The following is an 18,825-nucleotide window of genomic DNA, read 5'->3' on the forward strand; positions in this document are numbered from 1 at the left end:
CGCGCTGGGTGGGGTGGATTCCGATGTCTTACACCACCCAAACCGCCCACCAGGGTCTTGCGATGGCCTTGCGCCGGTGTCTCCACGGTCCGGTCCGGCCAGTGGACGTCTGGAAGGCGTTCGTGGTGGTTGGGTCCGATTGCCTTGAGCTTGCAGCGTGCCTCAGCACTGACCCTAGTGCGTGTGCGTCCTTGCAAGTCCTTGTGGCGGTGGTTCCGGTGTAGTGCAATTGCGTGCGTGCGTGTGCAGTGTGACTCCCCACCCTCGGTGGCAACGGCGTGTTTTATCGTACAACTCACTAGAGCTAGTTGTTTGTATGATCTAATTCCATAATATCATCCTTCAAAAAAGCAAAGCATCCAACAGCAAAGTAGTTAAAAAAAAGTCTATACCAAATCTAAACACCACAAATCGAGCAAGCTTTTCCTTCTTCATCGCGCCTCGGCCTCGCCTCGGCCTACTGCGATGTTTTAGATTTGTATTGCAATAGAGTTTAAAGGCCTACTGAGCGTAAAGTAATAATAAAAAAAACAAGCACTAACCATGGTAAGCACCACGTATCGGACTAGTTTTTGCAAACTTCTTTACACAATGAACACATTCAGATTAGCATTCTTCGCCGTAAATTCACACGAATCCCGCGTCCTTTGGGTTTCCTGTTTTTTTTTGCTTCACTTTTCTCTCTCATTTCAACAACCAAAGTGTTCGTGTTCCTTCACCACTCGGTGGTGCAGCCATTACGTTTTTCAGTTTTCTAACTTTCACAACACAACCGTGTGCTTCTTTTGGGCTTAGAGTTTTCCTTCACACGGCTTCACAAACACACACACACGCACACACCTCACCTTTACGCCGCGGTTCTAATCACGCCTTGTCGCGTTCATCGCATGCGGTTTTGTTGATCCTTTTTTTCGCCATTTTTCGCCAAAAATAATGCCCCCTTACAGACCCGCGGCAGACCTCCTGCTCGAGCACGAGGAACTGCTCGAGACACATTCACCGTGACACTTTTCCACTGCCGACCTTTCCCAAGCCGCGACCGCTTGTACGAGTCCCGAGGGCGGGCGTCGGTTCTGGATGCTGGATGCCATATTTAAACGCCACGCCACGCCACGGTGCGTCGCGTTGCGAAATCGCTTTTTATTTATGGCCGCCTTTGGGCACAAAACCTAATTTTCTAATAATACCTACCCGCCTGCCAGCCGTGCCAGGAAAACCCCCAAACCCTACGGGGGGAGAGTTAAGACTTACGGGGGGGAGGGTTAAGATATTCTGGCCCGGGAGTGCACCGGAGCGTTGCAGCGCCCGTGACGCCGCGTTGGAAAATGCGGGAAAAATTATGCTGCTCGCAATGCTGCGTCTAAGGGGCAACACCGGGTGTGGCAGGGATGCGAATGGTCGCGAAGGGAATGACGCCATGGATGCTGGATGAGCGAAAACCGGCCCCGATAGATTTGCGACTGGAGAGCTGGGAGAGCTGGCTGGGAGTTCTCTGGTTGTGTGTGAGGCTCTCCTCGACGAAAGGAGTTAACTCTCAGTAAGGGATGCCATCTCGCAGGGAACTGGGATATTGCGCAGTTCGTTCGTGGCACGTGCTTTGGTCGCTTTTCGCGCGTTGGACGCTTCCTCGTGAAGAGGACGCGGCAAAGCACGCGAATGGAAAATGGCCTGAACGTGAAAGAGGTGGCGAAACAACGAGCCACCCCATGGGGAGGTTGTTTTCGTGTGGAAAAGACTTCCGAAAGGGTACATGTAAGAAAGAGCACGCGATTGATAAGGGAATTTGTTTCGCGTAGGTACGGTTGATGGATTGTTAATTTATGTAAAATGCTTACGATATTGCTAGTTAATGATAAATCAGGGTATCGTGAGCGTAACTTTCTAGCAGTTTGCTTGCGTTCTTCATCATTAGCATCCGCGTTTGCTTCGCGGTGGTCAAATTATATTACTCTTCGGTCCTTCGTTTTACACTCCTCGTACACTGACCTACATTCTGCAGCTTCTCGTCCCATCCAGAGCAGCTTCAAATGGACCCAAAGCGCGCAAAAACACCAGCCCGACGCGCTATTCTTCTACGACAGCACGTTTTTAAAAGCAACATTTACGCTAAAAATAGTACACGGAAACCGTGTGCCCGAGAAAAACCGGCGTGCCATCTTTCTAGCATCCGAAAGGGGGCTGCGAAAACGAAGAGAATAGAAAAAAAACCGTTCTCGAAGTCCGTAAAAGAAATGACCGATCGAGTTGCGCGTTTCTAAGCTCCCGAGCGGATCGTTTTCCACCGTACCACCATGGTTGGTGTGCAAATAATTGGCACAAACGAGAGAGAGAGAGTCAAAGAGAAAAAGGGATGAAGAGGCAAAAAAAAAATCCGTGAACAAAAATAAACAATCGCATAATTTATCGGTCGGGTGGATCTGGTGGAAAACTATTTGCCCCGCGTTGATAAATAACCGATCGGAACCAGGCTGAGCTCGGGCTGGGAAAACAGCTTGGCGTAAATCACACGAGATCTGGGTAAACTATTCCGGGTACGGGCCTTTTTTCCGAGTGCGAATCATCCGTACGATCGTACAGAAAAATGAATTTCATTTAGACGGACCTTGGCTGGAAAATGTGCGGCCAGTTTTTCACGCTTTCCCAACCAACCGATAATCATTTAGCTACTCCGGCAGGAGGGTATCGAGGCTTAAGGTTTGAGCGTAAATTTGTGCATTTTATTCGACCAGCCCTCCCTTGGCAGTTTTGCACGCCCTCCCACCTTTACGCCCTGTTTTAGAAGATGAGCCGTATTTTTTTCCGTGTTTATTCACCGTGAATCGTTTATTTTGTTTCGCGGCTTCAACAGCGATTTGCAGGTTTCGTAGGGCCCCAACCCCCCGTCGGGGATGCATCCTCGATCGTGTCTGTGCCACCGCCGGTGCATGTGCATCCTTCGCCGCTCGCATTTTGCACTATTTGCAACGCCGGTTCTGGCTGTGGCCCGTTAGATTTCGCTCTTTCTTCTACCAGGCATGTGTGTGTTTTTTTTTCGTTCTCTTCAAACGCGTTGCTTTTCGGTGGTGGCATGGTTCAGACCATACTTCTTTCTGCCGCGATCGTACGAGAGATGCGTTTTGCCTATTTTCTATTCATAAACACATTGCCGCAACGGGGTGTTCCGCACGCGGTGGTCGGATGCAGATGCAACCGGTGCAGGGAAAGTGCAACTAAAAGCGGGGGGTGCGTGGGGAAGCTGGAGTTGCGGTGCGGCAGCAAAAAAAAAAAAGGGAATAAAACAACCGGACACACATGGAACACGAGCGCGTTCGCGTTCTGGTACGTCTCCGGTACGCCAGACACGCGCGAGATTTAGTTTTTCTACGCGCGTGAAGTCGTTGTGAGGTGCATCTCGGGCACGCAAGTTAGTAGTGCAGCGTTCGCGAGAGAATCCCTTGCATCCTTTGGTACGAAGGCGGTTTGGATGGGCGCATTCGTTGTGGGTTACAGAACCTGTTACAGAGCCTTTGGGTTGGTCAAAACTACCGTGCTAAGCTGAAGCGAGTGAGTGTTACAGTTCTTTGGTAGTGTTAAGGGGTTGATTGTAATAATTGATGCATTTTTTTTTACCATCAAATGGGGTGGAAATTGTGCACATGATGAAATGAAGTAAAATAAACACCATAATGGAATAAATAATAAATCCTACAAATGATCATTCACATTCATTTTCCTTATATTTTGCGGTGTCTACAATGTGATCATTATATGACTTAAATTATACGTATGTGTTTCACAAACAATATTAGCAAATATATCATGAATTTACTATAACGCGTCTGTTTGTCCCCTCCACAGTAGTGTGATGAGAAAGGCAAATTTAAATTCCTGTGAAAAAACAACGCTTTCATTAAGCAAGCTTTTTCTGCACTCGATCACTTACCTGACGCACTTCCTCTCATTCAAAAAGGCCTTTTCGTCCTTTTTTAAGAAAAAGGATGAGTGATTATGATAGAGAGAGAGAGCGAGAGAAAAAGAGTTTGAGTAAAAGAGCGAGAGCGATAGAGCGAAAAGTTTAAATTCCCAAGCCGTGGAAACCCAAGCGAGAAGGAAACGCCGAAGAAGCGTGAAAACTTTTTGCTCGCGCGAGAATTTTCCCGACCCGACAGGACGATCTTCGCCTGCGCCCTCCTCCAGCATCCGGCCATTTTTCCTCGGGCATTTTTCCTCGGAAAAATTGTCTCGCTCTTTCTCGCTCTCTCGCGAGAGTAAACCCCACTTGGGTGGCGCGAAAAGGAGACAGCACGCAGCTGTTAGCTCACTCGCTCCCACGCAAAAGGATACGAAAGGCGCGAAATCTACGCACTTTCTAGCTCTCATCCTGGCTGGCAACGAATACTGACTCGTCCCGATGATGCCTTTGCTCGCTGATGACGATGATGGTGTTGTTTTGACTAGCGTAATGCTCGCGCGCGTTCGGCGCTTATTCGCGCGCCGTGTTTTCGCTCCCCGTGACGTTGCACTATCGCACACACAACGCCGTCGTCCTCCGACTACGACGACGACGAAGGCGCGAATCGTCTTGATATCGCGCGACCTCCCACCACCACCCACCCACCCTTTGGTCGACGAGAGAAGCAACGAAAAAAAAAACGCGACTTGATTACGTGCCTCCCTTCTTCGAGGTTCGTCGGTTCGGTTCGCGCGATGGAATTGTTTTGCCCACCAGCACCACCATCACCACCAACACCAGCGACATCATCATCAGCATCATCACCCACTTCCGTCACCACCCACCAACCCACCCATCTGCGCCACCCGTCCACCCGCAAAGCCCAACCAACGACGCGGGCCGCAGTTCTTCCTGCCCCCGGTTTTCGGTGGTTGTTTAATAAATAATGCAATCTTTTTCCACCGCGCCCGACTGCTGGCGCGTGGTTGTGGCTGGCGCGTCGCTAGGGCCGCGGACATTTCCCGTTGGCAGTTCCGCGACGACGGATAGGGCGCTGGGTCGCGAGATTGTGTTTCCGGTTCTCCGTGTGTGTGCTGGTTTTTTTTTTGGTTTTTTTGCCCTCACCCATTCGGGCAGGAAAATAAAGCCCACTTTTCCGTTTGGTGCGTTCACTTTTCACCGGATTTTTCCGCATCACCGATGGCCGGGTGATGGTGACCGCGAGCGTCACCGATCGGAGTGGCCCGTGGACTTTAACCGTCTTGCGCTACCAGTGAAGGAGTGCTATCAAAGGGCTTGGGTGCCGGGTTGTGTGTGCGTTTGTGTGTGTGTGCGAGGGGCCTTATCGCTGGAGGCCGTGGAATAGAGGGCGACCGGGAACCGAAATCCCTCAAATCAACCGTGCGCGGGTCGCGCGATGATGTGCGGTGTAAATAGCAGTTGTTTAAGATAGTCGACCTCGCGAGGAGCTGCCTGGTCCGCTGCGAGCTAAGTAAGCCGGCAGCTCTGTGTCCATTTCACCGGTCATCGCGATCGGACCCTTGTGGCAGAATCGCGCGCGCGCGAGAGAGAGAGAGAGAGAGAAAGTCCCCACGTTAACATGGTTTAAGTCTAATCCTTCGTGTCCTTATGCTCCGTGTCCGCTGTTTACAGGAACGATGTCGACGTTTTTCACCACCAACCGGCACGGGTACAGCGTGCGGTTTTCACCCTTCAATCCGGACCAGTTCGTGGTGGCGTCGAGCCAGTTCTACGGTCTCGCCGGTGGTGGCACGCTGTACTTTCTCGAGCTGATGCCGGACGGGTGCGGAATTGTCGAGAAACGCACCCATCACTGGACCGACGGGCTGTTCGATGTGGTACGTATCCCGCGCTGGTGCTGTAGTTTTTCGAAGGGCGCCAATCTTATCACCGGCTTGCGCGACGTAATCCACGAGGGCGCAATCTGGCACACGTTGAGTTGAGCTTCTAACATCTCGGTCTGGTAGATAACGGCCTGGTGTGTCGTTCGTCGAGCCAGCGATGGTTAGCTAAGCGCTTCCGTGCCGATTTGTGTCAACGCGCTGCTGTCCTGGCATCTCTCATTAACATCTCGTTTAACATCTCTTTCACCGAAGACGTGGTCCGAATCGAATCCTGAAATCATCGTGTCCGGTTCGGGCGATGGCAGCGTGCAGCTGTGGAACACGAACATGTCCAGCAACAACGGGCCACCGGCGATGGTGTACCGGGAGCATAAGAAGGAAATCTACAGCGTGGACTGGAGCAAGGTACCGTACGAGCAGCTCTTCATCAGTGCCAGCTGGGACAGCACGGTTAAGATATGGGATCCGATACGGAACAACTCGCTCAGCACGTACATTGGCCACACGCAGCTGGTGTACAATGCGGTGTTTGCCGCGCATATCCCTAACACCTTCGCCAGTGTGAGCGGCGATGGGTTTCTTAAAATTTGGGACATCCTGTGTTATGATCTACCGATCGCGAGCATAAAAGCGCATGATGGTGAGGTACGTTACGGGTGTTCGAGGGCTTCGTGATCGCAGAATAAGAAACCCCTCTTGATTGATGAGCCATCCTTTGCATTGCAGGTGTTGACTGTGGACTGGTGCAAGCACGACTCGAACATACTGGCTACGGGCGCGTCGGACGGGCTGATACGCATTTGGGACCTGAGAAACTTCGGCGTTCCGATCACGGAACTGAAGGGCAACGAGTTTGCCGTAAGAAAAGTACAATTTTCACCGCACAATCTGTCCGTGCTCGCCAGCGTGGGGTACGACTTCACGACCAGGTCCGTGCTGTTATCACACGTCACGCTTTCGACAATCGCTAACTTGTTTTGTATCGCTTCCCATTTGCAGGATATGGGACTTTAAGAAGAGCACGGAAGCCATCGAAACGATCAAGCACCATTCGGAGTTTACGTACGGTTTGGATTGGAACAGGCGCCGCCGGAACCAGCTGGCCGATTGTGGCTGGGACTCGCTGGTGCACGTGTTTAAGCCGGATTGCCTTTCGGACAAGATTTAGGCGAACCGGTCTTTTAGATGTATGTGTGTCTGCGTGTGCGTGTGTGTGTGCGTGTAAAAGTTCCTTCGGACTGTCTGCTATCGGTGGGAGTTGGGGCAGTGGAAAAGCGGGAGTAAGAGATTTGTGTGACCCCGGAAATACTGCATGCCTGGGTGGTTCGGTGGAGATACTTACGGTCCGGTCCGTATGGTAGGTGCTTGCGCATGAGCCTGGCAGCCAAAATTGCATTTCGGCCAGAGGAGGGTGGAGAAAAATTGTGATTTAGATGATAAGTAGACCAAAAACGCTCGCAGGACACTGTGCGCGTGCTTTCTGGTAGCGAAAGGCGCCACATTTAAATTAGCTGTTTGTACAAACCGACGGGCGGGGTGGGATGGTCGGGAGCACTGTTCGCATGGATGGTGTAAAATTTATGTTTCGATGTACAGTTGTAATCAAATTCGGTGATGGTAGTTGACCTAAACGATTCTCACGATGTGTAGGGCGGCTGGCGTGTAACAATCGTGGCAGCAGCAACGGTGGAGGAGGAAGCATTGATGGTAGTTTATATTAAACTCTAACTGTTTATACTATTATTTATTTGTCTTCGTTGAAGAGCGCTTAGTTGCTTGAATGTTTTTACTCTTTTGTTTCTTCTAAACGAATATTGGTTTACTGGATGGTAAAGGGTTTGGTTTCGGTGCGAACTTTGTTTAGACCAATGGAAAGCCACTTTGGGCCCTAAAATGTATCTAAAACGTATAGATAAAATTGTGGAACAAAATTCAGAAAATAAATGCATATGTGTCAGATAAACGGTGGATCATTACCAATCGAAAGAAAATACATGCTTTCTGAAGCGTATCGGGAATATGATTTTTTCCAGATATATTTGTACATGTTTGAAATTTTCGGTCGATAATAGGTGGTGACCCTTGGCCAGAACATGTGCTTAATAACAGTTGCATCAAAAATTACAATACTCAACGTTCAAATCAATGTTTTAAATGATTCCTCAGTTCAAATAATACATTGTCCTCCAGGTGACCGTAAGCATGAAATTCTCTGATCAGCACTCAGCCATAGTCATTTGAATCAATTACACGAACGCAGCCATGTAGTTGATTCTGTATCCATGGTGGAAGTACAGTTTTTAATGGAGGTATTTGAGTATTTAATCAAAGAGAACATAAAGCTAGTCGGTGATCAGAAGCTAAACTTCTCTAGTTACGGCTTTCAACTAGTAATCTTATCTAGCCGCCTTTCTATTTTCAAATGTTAGTTTTGTAAATGTTTACCTGCAATCAATATGGTAAATTAAGTCAATAGTATTAAAGTGAGCTCTGCTGCGTAATGTTACAATCAGAACCTTTAGATTATCATGCTTGATGCAATCTATTACTAGTTTATCTGATTCAAAATAGTCGCAGTTACTATTTTCTAAAGCGCTGAACTTTTCCAAATGCCAATATAAACTTCGACTACGCATAGCGGAGAGAACTGTCAAAATCAATGTGGTTTCAAAACAAAACAGCGAATCGTGCGCGAAACATTAGACGAAATGATAGCTTAAATTAATCGAAGATATAGATTATAACAGTGAAATAACTACAGTACATACATTACAAGATAACCCACAAGAACTGTAGCATTTAGCCCATACGTTTATGGAAGTTTTGGTGTATCTCATATCATTCGAGTGCGGACCGAAAGATCAACACGCCGTCTGCCACGGTCGGATCTTTATGGAGGACAATCATGTTAGTACAAAAGTAAAACATATTTTGAGTATGTAATCGAATTTGCAGTGTTAGACAACGTGCATAACACCGTAACCTAACGTTTTGTTCTCAAAACATCGTAGTATCATTGGTGTGCTCGCAGCTGATAACAACCGGCGCGCTATAACAGTGTTTTGTTTACATTCTCTAGAAGCCGGTTCGCGTCTTGTGGCATTCTTCTTATTCATTCCCAACGCTAAGGGACAATCAAACTCCGCGGGGTGCATTTTTCCAAAGAGCTTTATTGCAAAGTGTACAGTATTTAGAAACAGCGAAAGCAACTTCACATAAGTGTGCAGACCTTGGAGGCTCTATCCTCTGCCTGGATTATTTGATCGTTCTTGGAATACTTGACATCTGTGAACGGAACGGGCCGGAAAAAAACGATCAGCATCACGCTGCGTGAGGTAAGTCGCACACCGTACGATTTCAGCCATACTTACCATCGTCCAACACAATTCCAGGATTCTTGCAGGACACGTCCATACTTTTCGATTTGAGCTCCTTGAAGAACCGGCGCATTCTGTCGCTCGACTTAGTGCTGCCCATGCTACCGTTCAGTTTGCTTCCGAGGCTCAGCTTGCGGGTGTCCTCGTTGCGGTTATTATTGCTATCGTTGTTGGTCCCATTTTTGTTGTGCTTTTTGTAGCTTTCCGGTGGTTTGTTGGTGCGCTTCTCGCCATCGCCTTCGTCCTCATCGTCATCGTGAAAGGTGGACTGGGAGGATATACTATCGTTGTCATCGTCGCTGTAATCGATCAACTGACTGATGTTGGGGGTGTGCGTTTTGCGTGGAATAATTTCTCTATGTGCCGAGAAGCGATCCTCCTCGGTATCACCCGCATCCGAGGGTTTCAGATGGCGCCGGGAGTGTTGCTTCCCGTTGGGAGTCAGCGGCATCCCTATGCTAACGCCATTATCGATAAACCGTACATCGGTGTCGCCACCCCCGGCTGTTTCGATCGTGATCGATTCGTCCTTGGAGATCTCGCGTTCCACGTGCTCCCGACGAAGGCGTCTCTTTTCGTTTCGCAGAAACTCCTGAGCTTTCTGGGGGTCCATTTGAAGTTCGGTCGGAAGGGGAGTTGCGTTTCGGAGCATTTCCAACGCGTGGGTTACGTCTAGACGTTCTACGGCGGGGAAAGCCAGAACGAGCGAGTGCTCCGTACCACTTGCGATGTCGGAGACGTGGAATTGTCTGAATTTGGTCAGCTCCTTGAAATGTTCTGACGCCGTGAAGGGACAGTCCTCATCGTACGTTGTCAAAAGGCGCCCATTGCTGGTGACGAATGAAACGCAATCGTTTGCGGATGCGATCTTGGTTATATGCTCATCATCGGTCAATAATCCCGTTAGACTGTGCATCGGCTCGAACTGCAAATCTTCGACCTTTTGCACTCGGTTCGAGCGGTACACTTGGCCGGACTCCAGCAGCAAATAAACACAGTCCCAGCCGGTAATTTCTGCCGAGATTACCTTCGCGGGAAGAACGCAACCCGTCAGTTGCTTCAGTATAGGAATAACGATCTTTTGAAACTTTCCAACGAGATAGAGCTCATTTGCGGTGGTAACGAAAAGCGTGCAGTAGTTACCACAAAACACATGATCGACTGGTTCGTCTAATGCGATCCGCTCCGGTTGGGAGAGTATTTTAAGCGAATCCACGCCACCGAGCTGCTGGTGGCTGTTGTATCCCCAACCGTAACAGTTGCCCTCCGAGGTGAGCAGGATGAAGTGGTTGAAACCGGCCACCACATGTGTGAACTGCTCGTTAGTGTTAGATCCATCCATACAGCGTTGAAATTCACGCAGCTCAACCGGAAACGGTGTGTATTCGCTGTTGTCGGAAGGACTCTTGTGTAGCGTGGTCGCTTCCAGCAGCGAGGTAACTTTTGCATTAAAGGGGAAAATGTATTTTCCACTGTAGAACACCTTACCGGCATCTGGGAATGAAGAAAGGAAACATTTTGTATACAAATACGGTGTGTGTTGAAGATTAGGACATGCATTATCCGATACATACCCGTTAGGATGATGCAGAATCCATTCCCGCCGAAACAGAAGGTATGCACACGCTCCTTGAGACGCTTGATCGTACGCACGCAGGAAGGTTTGTTGATGGTTTCCGTTTTTCCCAACCCGAGCTGACCGTGGGCGCTGAGACCCCACATGAACAGTCGTCCGGATTCTGAAAAATGAATAAAAACCGACGGCGAATGGTTAGCTGCATGATTGATAGCATGGCGAGCAACAAAGCGCACTTGGGAAGCATTGCCAGATCGCACTACTGTGCCATGGTGGTGAAGTTGGATCGGAAGTGCGTCCTACCGGTGTCTGGAAATTGCCAGTGGTAGCAGCATTTCAAGCGTGGGTAAATATTACACGAGCCAACCAGTCCCGGTTTCATGAGCGTTAATCGAGCGATTGCGTGCTGTGCTGGCACCCACTCGTGACTGAACTTTCGCCGGTGTATTAATCGGCTTGAGAAGTGAAAAGGATAATTTCAAACGCCACGAAAGGATTGAGCAAGCGTGCGGGTATATTAGGTTTCACGTGATAGCGAACCTTCTAGACAATAGATATACAGCTGGAGTTATGGCCGGAATAGTTAGGTGGCAAAATACTGAATGCCAATATGTTAGAATATTTATCACACTTGACTATAAAAGTGGGCAATACTGCCATGGAATCAGTTTTCTAGCCTTAGTCCCATATCTTGAACGTGGCAAAACGTTTAATGAGAAAAACCCGTGCAAGACTGACCATCGTAGGCGTTCGCATTTTTTCTCCAAGTTCACGGACACGTTTAATTGTAGCGAAAGGTCAACATCGCAGCAGGGCGTCTAGCGCGATTTTGCGGCACCTCGACAAAGAAGTGGCACTTGTTCTTGACACAAATGGTTTCATTAAGAAAGACTGCTGCGAGTCGGTTTGCCACGTTGTGAGCCGGAAAGTGGTGTTGTTGTAAAGCCAATAGCCTGTTGAGGTGCAGGATTTAGGCTACCTTTACGCGAGTTGATAACCATCCACGTGGAGTTGGTACGGAGCTTTTGCTTTATCATTGTTGTGCTGATGAGTTGCACAAATCGCACGAAACCCGTTATAATTTCCGGGTTTTCCCCAAACAACAATGCGAGTCGATGAGCATCGATTTGTTACGCATTTTTGTTAGGCTTTTAGGAAGGAGGCTTTTCTTGTTCTAGTGTTGTGAGGATCCTTCAATCAAACAGCGATTGTTGCTGGTAGTTTGACCCAGATACTATATATTTTCCACTATACCGTGCTGGTATAATGTACAACGCGCTACTCACCGCATATCACTCCGCTCTGTTTGTTGCCGCACACAATCTTCACTATCGGGTCGTTTTTGACGAAAAAGTAACTCTGCTGGCGCATCGGCACTTCCGTTGGTTTAGGGATAGATTCCCCATTTGGAGGATCGCCCGTCGGGGTTGTTGAATCACCTTCAGGAGTTGCTTGCTCGTTGGTTGAATCATCGTAAAGGTACGACTTGCCTAATGTAAATACCGCCCCGGTATCTGTTGCAATGAGGTATATGATCGAGTGAATTTCATGGAATATAATATTTAGTTTTTAGAAATTTCAATTATTGTTGAATTACTCATTACTCTAACTCATTACCAGGTTACACTTTATGTGTGTGTTTCTCTATCTTTATCCTCTTTCTATTTAAATATCCTTACTAACTGACCTGGAACTTCAATCGCCACCTCCATTCCGCCTCCGTTCTGATCCGTTGTGTTGCACATTGTTATTTGATGACCGTTTACACTATTGCTTAATTCACTTTTTTGTGCGGATTACTATGAAGAGTTAATCTTCCGATTTTCCGATACCGTACATGTTTGTCTTGTTGCATGAGCAATATTTCATTTTAACTCATTTTCGCCACCATCACTGGAGTATCGTTCAAAACTATTAGGCACAATTCATGTCACTATTTAATCCCATTCGAACACTCGTCCTTCTTAACGTGAACTGTTCTACTAGCAGCGCGTGAATCCACCCGAGGTGCGTGTGATGTAAAGCGAGCTGAGCGGTTGAGTAAAGGTCCTTTCCGTGCAATGTTGTTTTGTCCGCGGTCTGTTTGTAACTGAACCCCACGGCGGTCGTTGGAAGGAAAGTTCCTTTTCCCACCAGCTGGTTGCGTGGCACAGAGTCACACTACCGTTCTGCTAGTGGTCGTGATGGTAGTAGCAGCCTTGGCAGAGGCTTACTACTACGCCGCAAAAAAGGATCCCAACCTGGAGGGTCAGTCGCTGTAGATTACTTTCTACATTGGGGTACCGTGGGTGAAGGGTCACTATGATTGATATAAACACGGGACGTTTACAGCGCTCATGTACGGGTGTGTGTGTGCGTGTGCTGGAAAAAGGATCCTGTAAGTGAGTGAAAAGCATGTGCCAGGAAAACGAACCCCCGTTTGATTGGGAAGCAGTATGAGGGGCTAGTGCAGAGTGTTGCTTCGTTTGATAGAACCGTTATGAGCGAACACCGATTATTAAGTAGGTCGCCGGTGCCGAACACTATAGATTCTTTGATAATTCAGATAATTCGCCGCCGTTACATGAATGTGGCTTTAGTGCCGGTCCGGAAATTATTGATTCATGGGGGAAATGGTTCACACGTTCCTTGTCGCCGTGGTGTCTATTTCTGTGTCGCGTGTTGATTTACAGTGATGGCTAACTATAGCAAACTGGCGGCAGTTAAATGATGAATAGTACACCTATTGAGAGGTGCGATTTATGTTCCTAATATTTTTGTTCCAGAAACGATCTCACATTCGTTTTGTTGAGAGGCTAAATGCTCGCTAGGACGATAAACTTTGCACGGTTTATTGTTCCGTTATGGTTGGAAATTGAATGCAGAAAAACTTAGAAGAAACTCTCAGCACTTATTCAGAGGGCGAATATGGCATATTCATGAGCCCACAGTGCATAGATAATGCAAAAATGATGCGTCTCTGCACCAACATAAATTGCATTCTCGCGATCGTCTGTCGGACCTTACAACGACGATTGACAATGTAACTAACAGCTGTACGAATGATTTGTACCGCACGGTTGTCCCGTGGTGGAGCTACCGTTGGAGCATCTTGCCCGCACTTCTTCCGTGCATGTCCCTGCGACGGATGGTATGTAGCTCTAATCGATTTTCCCTACGTGAGGCAAAGTTGAAGGAACTGTCCAGTCTATTGACCCCTTTCTAGCTTGAGCGCGCGGGACAACACAAAATAGGCCACACGAAACAGCTGCGGGTTGCGGGACACAGTCCATTGTCCTTTCGAAGGAAGAAGTGTCACACATCGTAAGGGGCTGTTTGTCGTCGTTGCGTTTTGAAAGAGTGCACTCATTAATCGGAATGGTCGAATTATTTCACCGCCCGTGGTATGCTCGAATGGGTAATGAACGGTCATTTATTATTCCCCACCGAACCGATTATGCCGATGAAGAAATGGACACCATTTACTGTTTACTCGACCTCCGTTCTTGGGTGCTTGGGATTGGATTTGAGCACACCCGGTGTCGTTTGTTTGCTATCGAATCATCGCGATTCTCCGTCACTAACCACAGGGAAGTAATCTGGAGCACGGCTATTTTTTTTTTATTCATCGATGCTCACCGGATATCGGTCGATGAATATTCAACACAGTGGATAATAGTTGTTCCATATGGTCCTATTCCATTTCATTTAGCACCCTTCGACGGCTAATTGCAGCATCTCATTAACGAGCCATCGTCCGGTGTCCCCGTTGCAATAATCTACTTTCCCGATTCTGTTCTACCACCACTGATGCTAGCTGACGCGGAAGTATCGGAATGCGTCGTCTAGCGCAATGTTTACGATCCGGTAGTTACGATCCTTGAACTTGCGGTATGCGCTTCGTGCACGGTAGAAGTCCCGGTAGCTACTGAAGTGGCTCAATACGAATACGACGCCAAATCCCTTTCGCGGTGCCGTATCCAAAACAAACCACACGTATCCTTTGAAGGAAACCAGGAACCGATGCCGGTGTGTTGCATAGTTGCATGTTTGTTTGCTTCGCTGGCGTCAAATGGCGCTCGGGGGAACTAATTATGTACCACCAAGGTACAACACCGTGATACTTTCACACTCCCCCTTAAGCGTTCGAACGAATCGCACTTGGAAGAGACCGTGAACTGGTCGGGTTTAAAGGATTCCGGCGTTTTAAAATGAAGTGAAAAATGCTCTCCTTTTTCCTTCTTTGCGTTGCACATCGAGCGACGTCGGAGCGCATGCCGAGCGGATTTGTTTACAGGCATTGGTTACTATCCCAGCCATCCAGGAGCCATCGTGTGGCAGTAAACAGGTGGAAAACAAACCCCACTACCATGGCAATGCACCTGACCGGGGTGTATCGGGTCCTGTGATGGAATTTTCTGGCCGGTATTACTTTGAGCAGGCGAATATACGGCGAATAATCCACACAAAATGGGTTAGGCTGAACAGCAAATAGGAGATGTTGTAGCATGTTTGCATTAGTTATCACAATCACACCTGACTACTTCGCGGTGCATATCGTTAGTAATTTATTACATTATTTGTTCCCCTGCCCGCGAACCGTGTGCCTCGTTTGCGATGCGGAAATGTGTCACGCCGCTATCTGCCGGTAATATCCGCTACCGTAATAGTTCTAAATAACCGTTTTATGCATTTTTAGTCACCGAAAGCCAAGCCGGACAGCAGTGCACTCTAAAATGTATGAAATGGCGTGCAATAATAATCAATTCATGACTCGCTTGCAACACGCCTGCATGGTAAAGCGCTGGGGTCTGCACGAAGCGGTCAGAGTAGGGTGAAATGGTACCGTGCGTATTATCATCTGCGTGTAGCTTGCCCGAATCGAGCTGTGTGCTCCGAAAATCAGGCCAACAAGTCCGGTCACATTTCTGGCGGGACGCCGCCGTGAGGTTTGTGCGGGAAATACATAATTTAACGAAAGTCAGGGGTGCATGGTATCCTGGTGGAAAAAATGGAACATGGACGCAATGAAAACCGTGTGCTCTGCCAGCGGCTTTGTAGGTGCTCTATTCGTCACTCACCGATCCGGGCGTTGGTAAAAATTGAGTGCGCGGATGAAATATTAACGGCCCCCAGCTGGTTCATGCTGCCCCCGGGGGAGAACATCATTGAAATGGAGAACACCGCTCGGCGGGGGATTACCGTGTGTATTTTATCGACAGTTTTGGAATCAATATGTTAATATACTCCGTCAAGAGTGCTTTATCAATGAATACTGATTGCTCGCCGGCTGGGCAGAACGCGTTGATTGAAATATCAACGAAATATTATCCGACAATCAAACCGAACAGTTGAAGTAATTATGCGATATATCTGTAACCAGGCAACCTAGAAATGTGGCATATACGTTGAGTAATAGGGAAGATTGATTCAGTGACGATTTATCAGAAATATTTTTAACACTCTCAGTATCCTTATGAATGAACGTTTGGTATATATTTATAGCGACAAATCCTCGAACCGCTTCATAGTCATGGACATAGTAAAGGTAGAGCCTGTTTTACTTACCAAGGTGGTTTTAAATCGTGCTATAAATAATCGATGATAATTAGCTTCTCTCGTGTCGATCAACATATGGCACAGATACGTCGTGTACTACTTCCTACAAGTGGAAAATAGTATTGCCATTCAATGAAATATTCACATTCCACAGAACTGACTTGAGCTGCACTCGTGGAATTTGTAACAGCGCAAAATGTGTATTTTCTCCCCATTGTTTTTTTGTATCCACGGATGTATCTAACATCCCTGAGCCAAAGTGAGCCTTAATGGTGGGAACTGACTGGTGTGCAGAACTAAACGTGTCTTATGTTACGATTACACGCTCGTTGTCTTATCGCCATGTGACCTAGTACTCCTTCGAACCGGTAGGTGGGAAAAAAGGACTATCTCGGTAAGCGACAATTAACCCTCACCTAGATTTGTCCAGATGGCCGGGGAGAAAATCGATACGGCGCCGCAACTGCGTATTTTTCTACCGACCCCGTACTGCGTATTCGGCTTGATTCATTCATGCGAATTCTTTTGGAATTAATTCGGCTAACGTGGTTCAGAGGTGTCCCTTTCGTAGCGGTCGGATGAAGTACCGGCTGAATGGGCAGTAAAACGTTCCGCGTTCGACCACCACCGTGGGGTTGCTAGGTTTGAAAGCGTAAAAAGCACGATTTTTCTCCATCAACCTTGCCCTTCTTTCCTGGCGTAGTGTGGGCCAGTGGGCGGGTGCTCAACGGCACTTCATAGATTTCGGTAACCTTGTGCCTAATTAGTGGGAACTCCTTCGGTGTAGCTTTTTGGTCGAGCAAATAAGGAGCAAAAATTGCCGTCGTATTTTAGATCCGTGTTTTTTCCACACCGACCGTAGCGGTCCTGTAATTAATTCATCTCTGTTGGTTGCTCATATTGTACGGTTATTGCTTAATTTTTGTTTTGAGTTATATATATTTTTCTAGAGTCTAGAGTTAAGGGCCTTTAATCGATTATTTAGGTGGTTTAAATTAGTCATTAAATTAATAACGCAAACTATGAGTTCCACTAAGTGCTCCTCTCTCCATAAGCGTATAACAAGAATGGAGCACCTGTTCTATATAGTAATCGAGTGACATAAAACGTCAAATCATTGTATGGCCATCCTGCGCGCCTCTGTCTGACCGTAGTCTGTGTTTATTATTGTTCTTCTAGTCTACGGTCAGCCATCAACCATGTCGAGCGGTGAAAGTGAATCCAGTGCACCAGCAGGCGTTATCAGCGCAACGATAGGAGGTAGTTCCCACGAAACGGCGGCCAACATAATGCTGACGGACTCCGAGAACACAAACAACGAAAACCGCGTGATAGAGATGGAGTCGAACGCGAGTTCCGGTGGAGACGACGATTTGCCACAGCATTCTGCCGAGCCGAGGGAAAATCCTGCTGCCTCAGAACTTTCTGGTGAACGTGTTACTGGGGAAGACAAAGTAGACAATCGAAAGGACGATGGGAAGGAAGATCTTCCTAAAACCGCCGAACAAGATCAGTACGCCGAACATGTTACTTACAATGCAGCGGGGGAAGCGATTTACACCGATCCGGCGACCAAGTGTCAGTATCGGTGGTGTAAGGAAAAAAGCGAATGGACCGCGTTGGAAGGTGCTGAAACGGCGACGGAATCCGACAAGCCAGAATCCGACAATCCCTTCGAGAATGAACATTACCGGTGGTGCCACGAGAAACAGAAATGGATTCCAAAGCAAGCCAACACCGACGAGACGGAGTTCTACCGGTGGGATAAGGCAACGCAAAAGTGGATCCCCAAAGAGCAGACGAAAGAGAAGGCCGGCGAAAGGGAAGAAAAAAAGGAGAATCGAGAGTACGGCTACGAGGATGGAGTGCATACGTATTTCTGGGATGACCAACGGAAAGCTTGGTTCCCTAAGATAGACGACGACTTCATGGCCATGTATCAACTGAACTATGGGTTCGTTGACAACACATCCGGTGCAACTTCTGACTCCGGAGATGGGCCACAAATGTCCTCCTCGATTGCCAGAACGATCGCAAGTGACTCATCGGCTCGGGACAATACGCTGGAGGCTAGCTCAGAAGAGCAGGAAGAAGCTCAACGTGCAGCGAAGGTCAAGAAGCGAAAAGCTCCACCGGAACCACCGAAGTGGTTCGATCTGGCACCGGAACACAACACAAAAGTGTACGTCTCCAATCTGCCGACCGACATCAGTGAGGAGGAGTTCGGTGAGGTGATGTCCAAGTGTGGCATGGTGATGAAGGACCCCAAGACGCACAAGCTGAAGCTGAAGCTGTACTGCGAGCCCGACGGCACCCTGAAAGGTGACGGACTGTGTCACTACATTAAGGTGGGTGCTGGGATGTAGAGATTGTCATACGTCATTACTATAAGGAACGGAACGGAAGGAAACTGCATCAAGTTTTCGGTATCGTAAACTTGAGGATTCATTTGCTTTCCATATGGTGAATATCGTGAATTACATGCCACGATCCTATCAATCAATGGTTACAAATCATGTTAGATATACCCATTTTGTG

General features: G+C 47.9%; 3 protein-coding genes across 3 annotated transcripts in view; 2 read left to right on the forward strand and 1 right to left on the reverse strand.

Annotated features, from left to right (window-relative positions):
- Positions 1–5,589: 5,589 nt before the first annotated feature.
- On the forward strand, positions 5,590–7,759 carry LOC128723685 (peroxisomal targeting signal 2 receptor). The gene is made up of 4 exons (XM_053817449.1): positions 5,590–5,790; positions 6,049–6,441; positions 6,523–6,725; positions 6,796–7,759. The coding sequence occupies exons 1-4, from the start codon at positions 5,590–5,592 to the stop codon at positions 6,962–6,964; spliced, it is 966 nt and encodes a 321-aa protein (XP_053673424.1). The 3' UTR covers positions 6,965–7,759.
- A 1,248-nt stretch (positions 7,760–9,007) lies between these two features.
- LOC128726824 (X-linked retinitis pigmentosa GTPase regulator) lies at positions 9,008–12,494 on the reverse strand. The gene is made up of 5 exons (XM_053820653.1): positions 12,437–12,494; positions 12,036–12,263; positions 10,748–10,912; positions 9,168–10,667; positions 9,008–9,081 (listed from the first exon to the last, which is right to left on the reverse strand). The coding sequence occupies exons 1-5, from the start codon at positions 12,492–12,494 to the stop codon at positions 9,008–9,010; spliced, it is 2,025 nt and encodes a 674-aa protein (XP_053676628.1).
- Positions 12,495–17,486: 4,992 nt separating this feature from the next.
- The window catches only part of LOC128726979 (HIV Tat-specific factor 1 homolog), a 40,553-nt gene continuing 39,214 nt past the window's right edge, over positions 17,487–18,825 (forward strand). The window contains exon 1 of the mRNA XM_053820832.1: positions 17,487–18,635. Within this exon, the coding sequence (XP_053676807.1) occupies positions 17,487–18,635 (1,149 nt within the window). The remainder of the gene's footprint in view (positions 18,636–18,825) is intronic.

This window comes from Anopheles nili, chromosome 3 (assembly GCF_943737925.1).
Source record: "Anopheles nili chromosome 3, idAnoNiliSN_F5_01, whole genome shotgun sequence".
In the NCBI taxonomy this organism is placed as follows: Eukaryota; Metazoa; Arthropoda; class Insecta; order Diptera; family Culicidae; genus Anopheles; species Anopheles nili.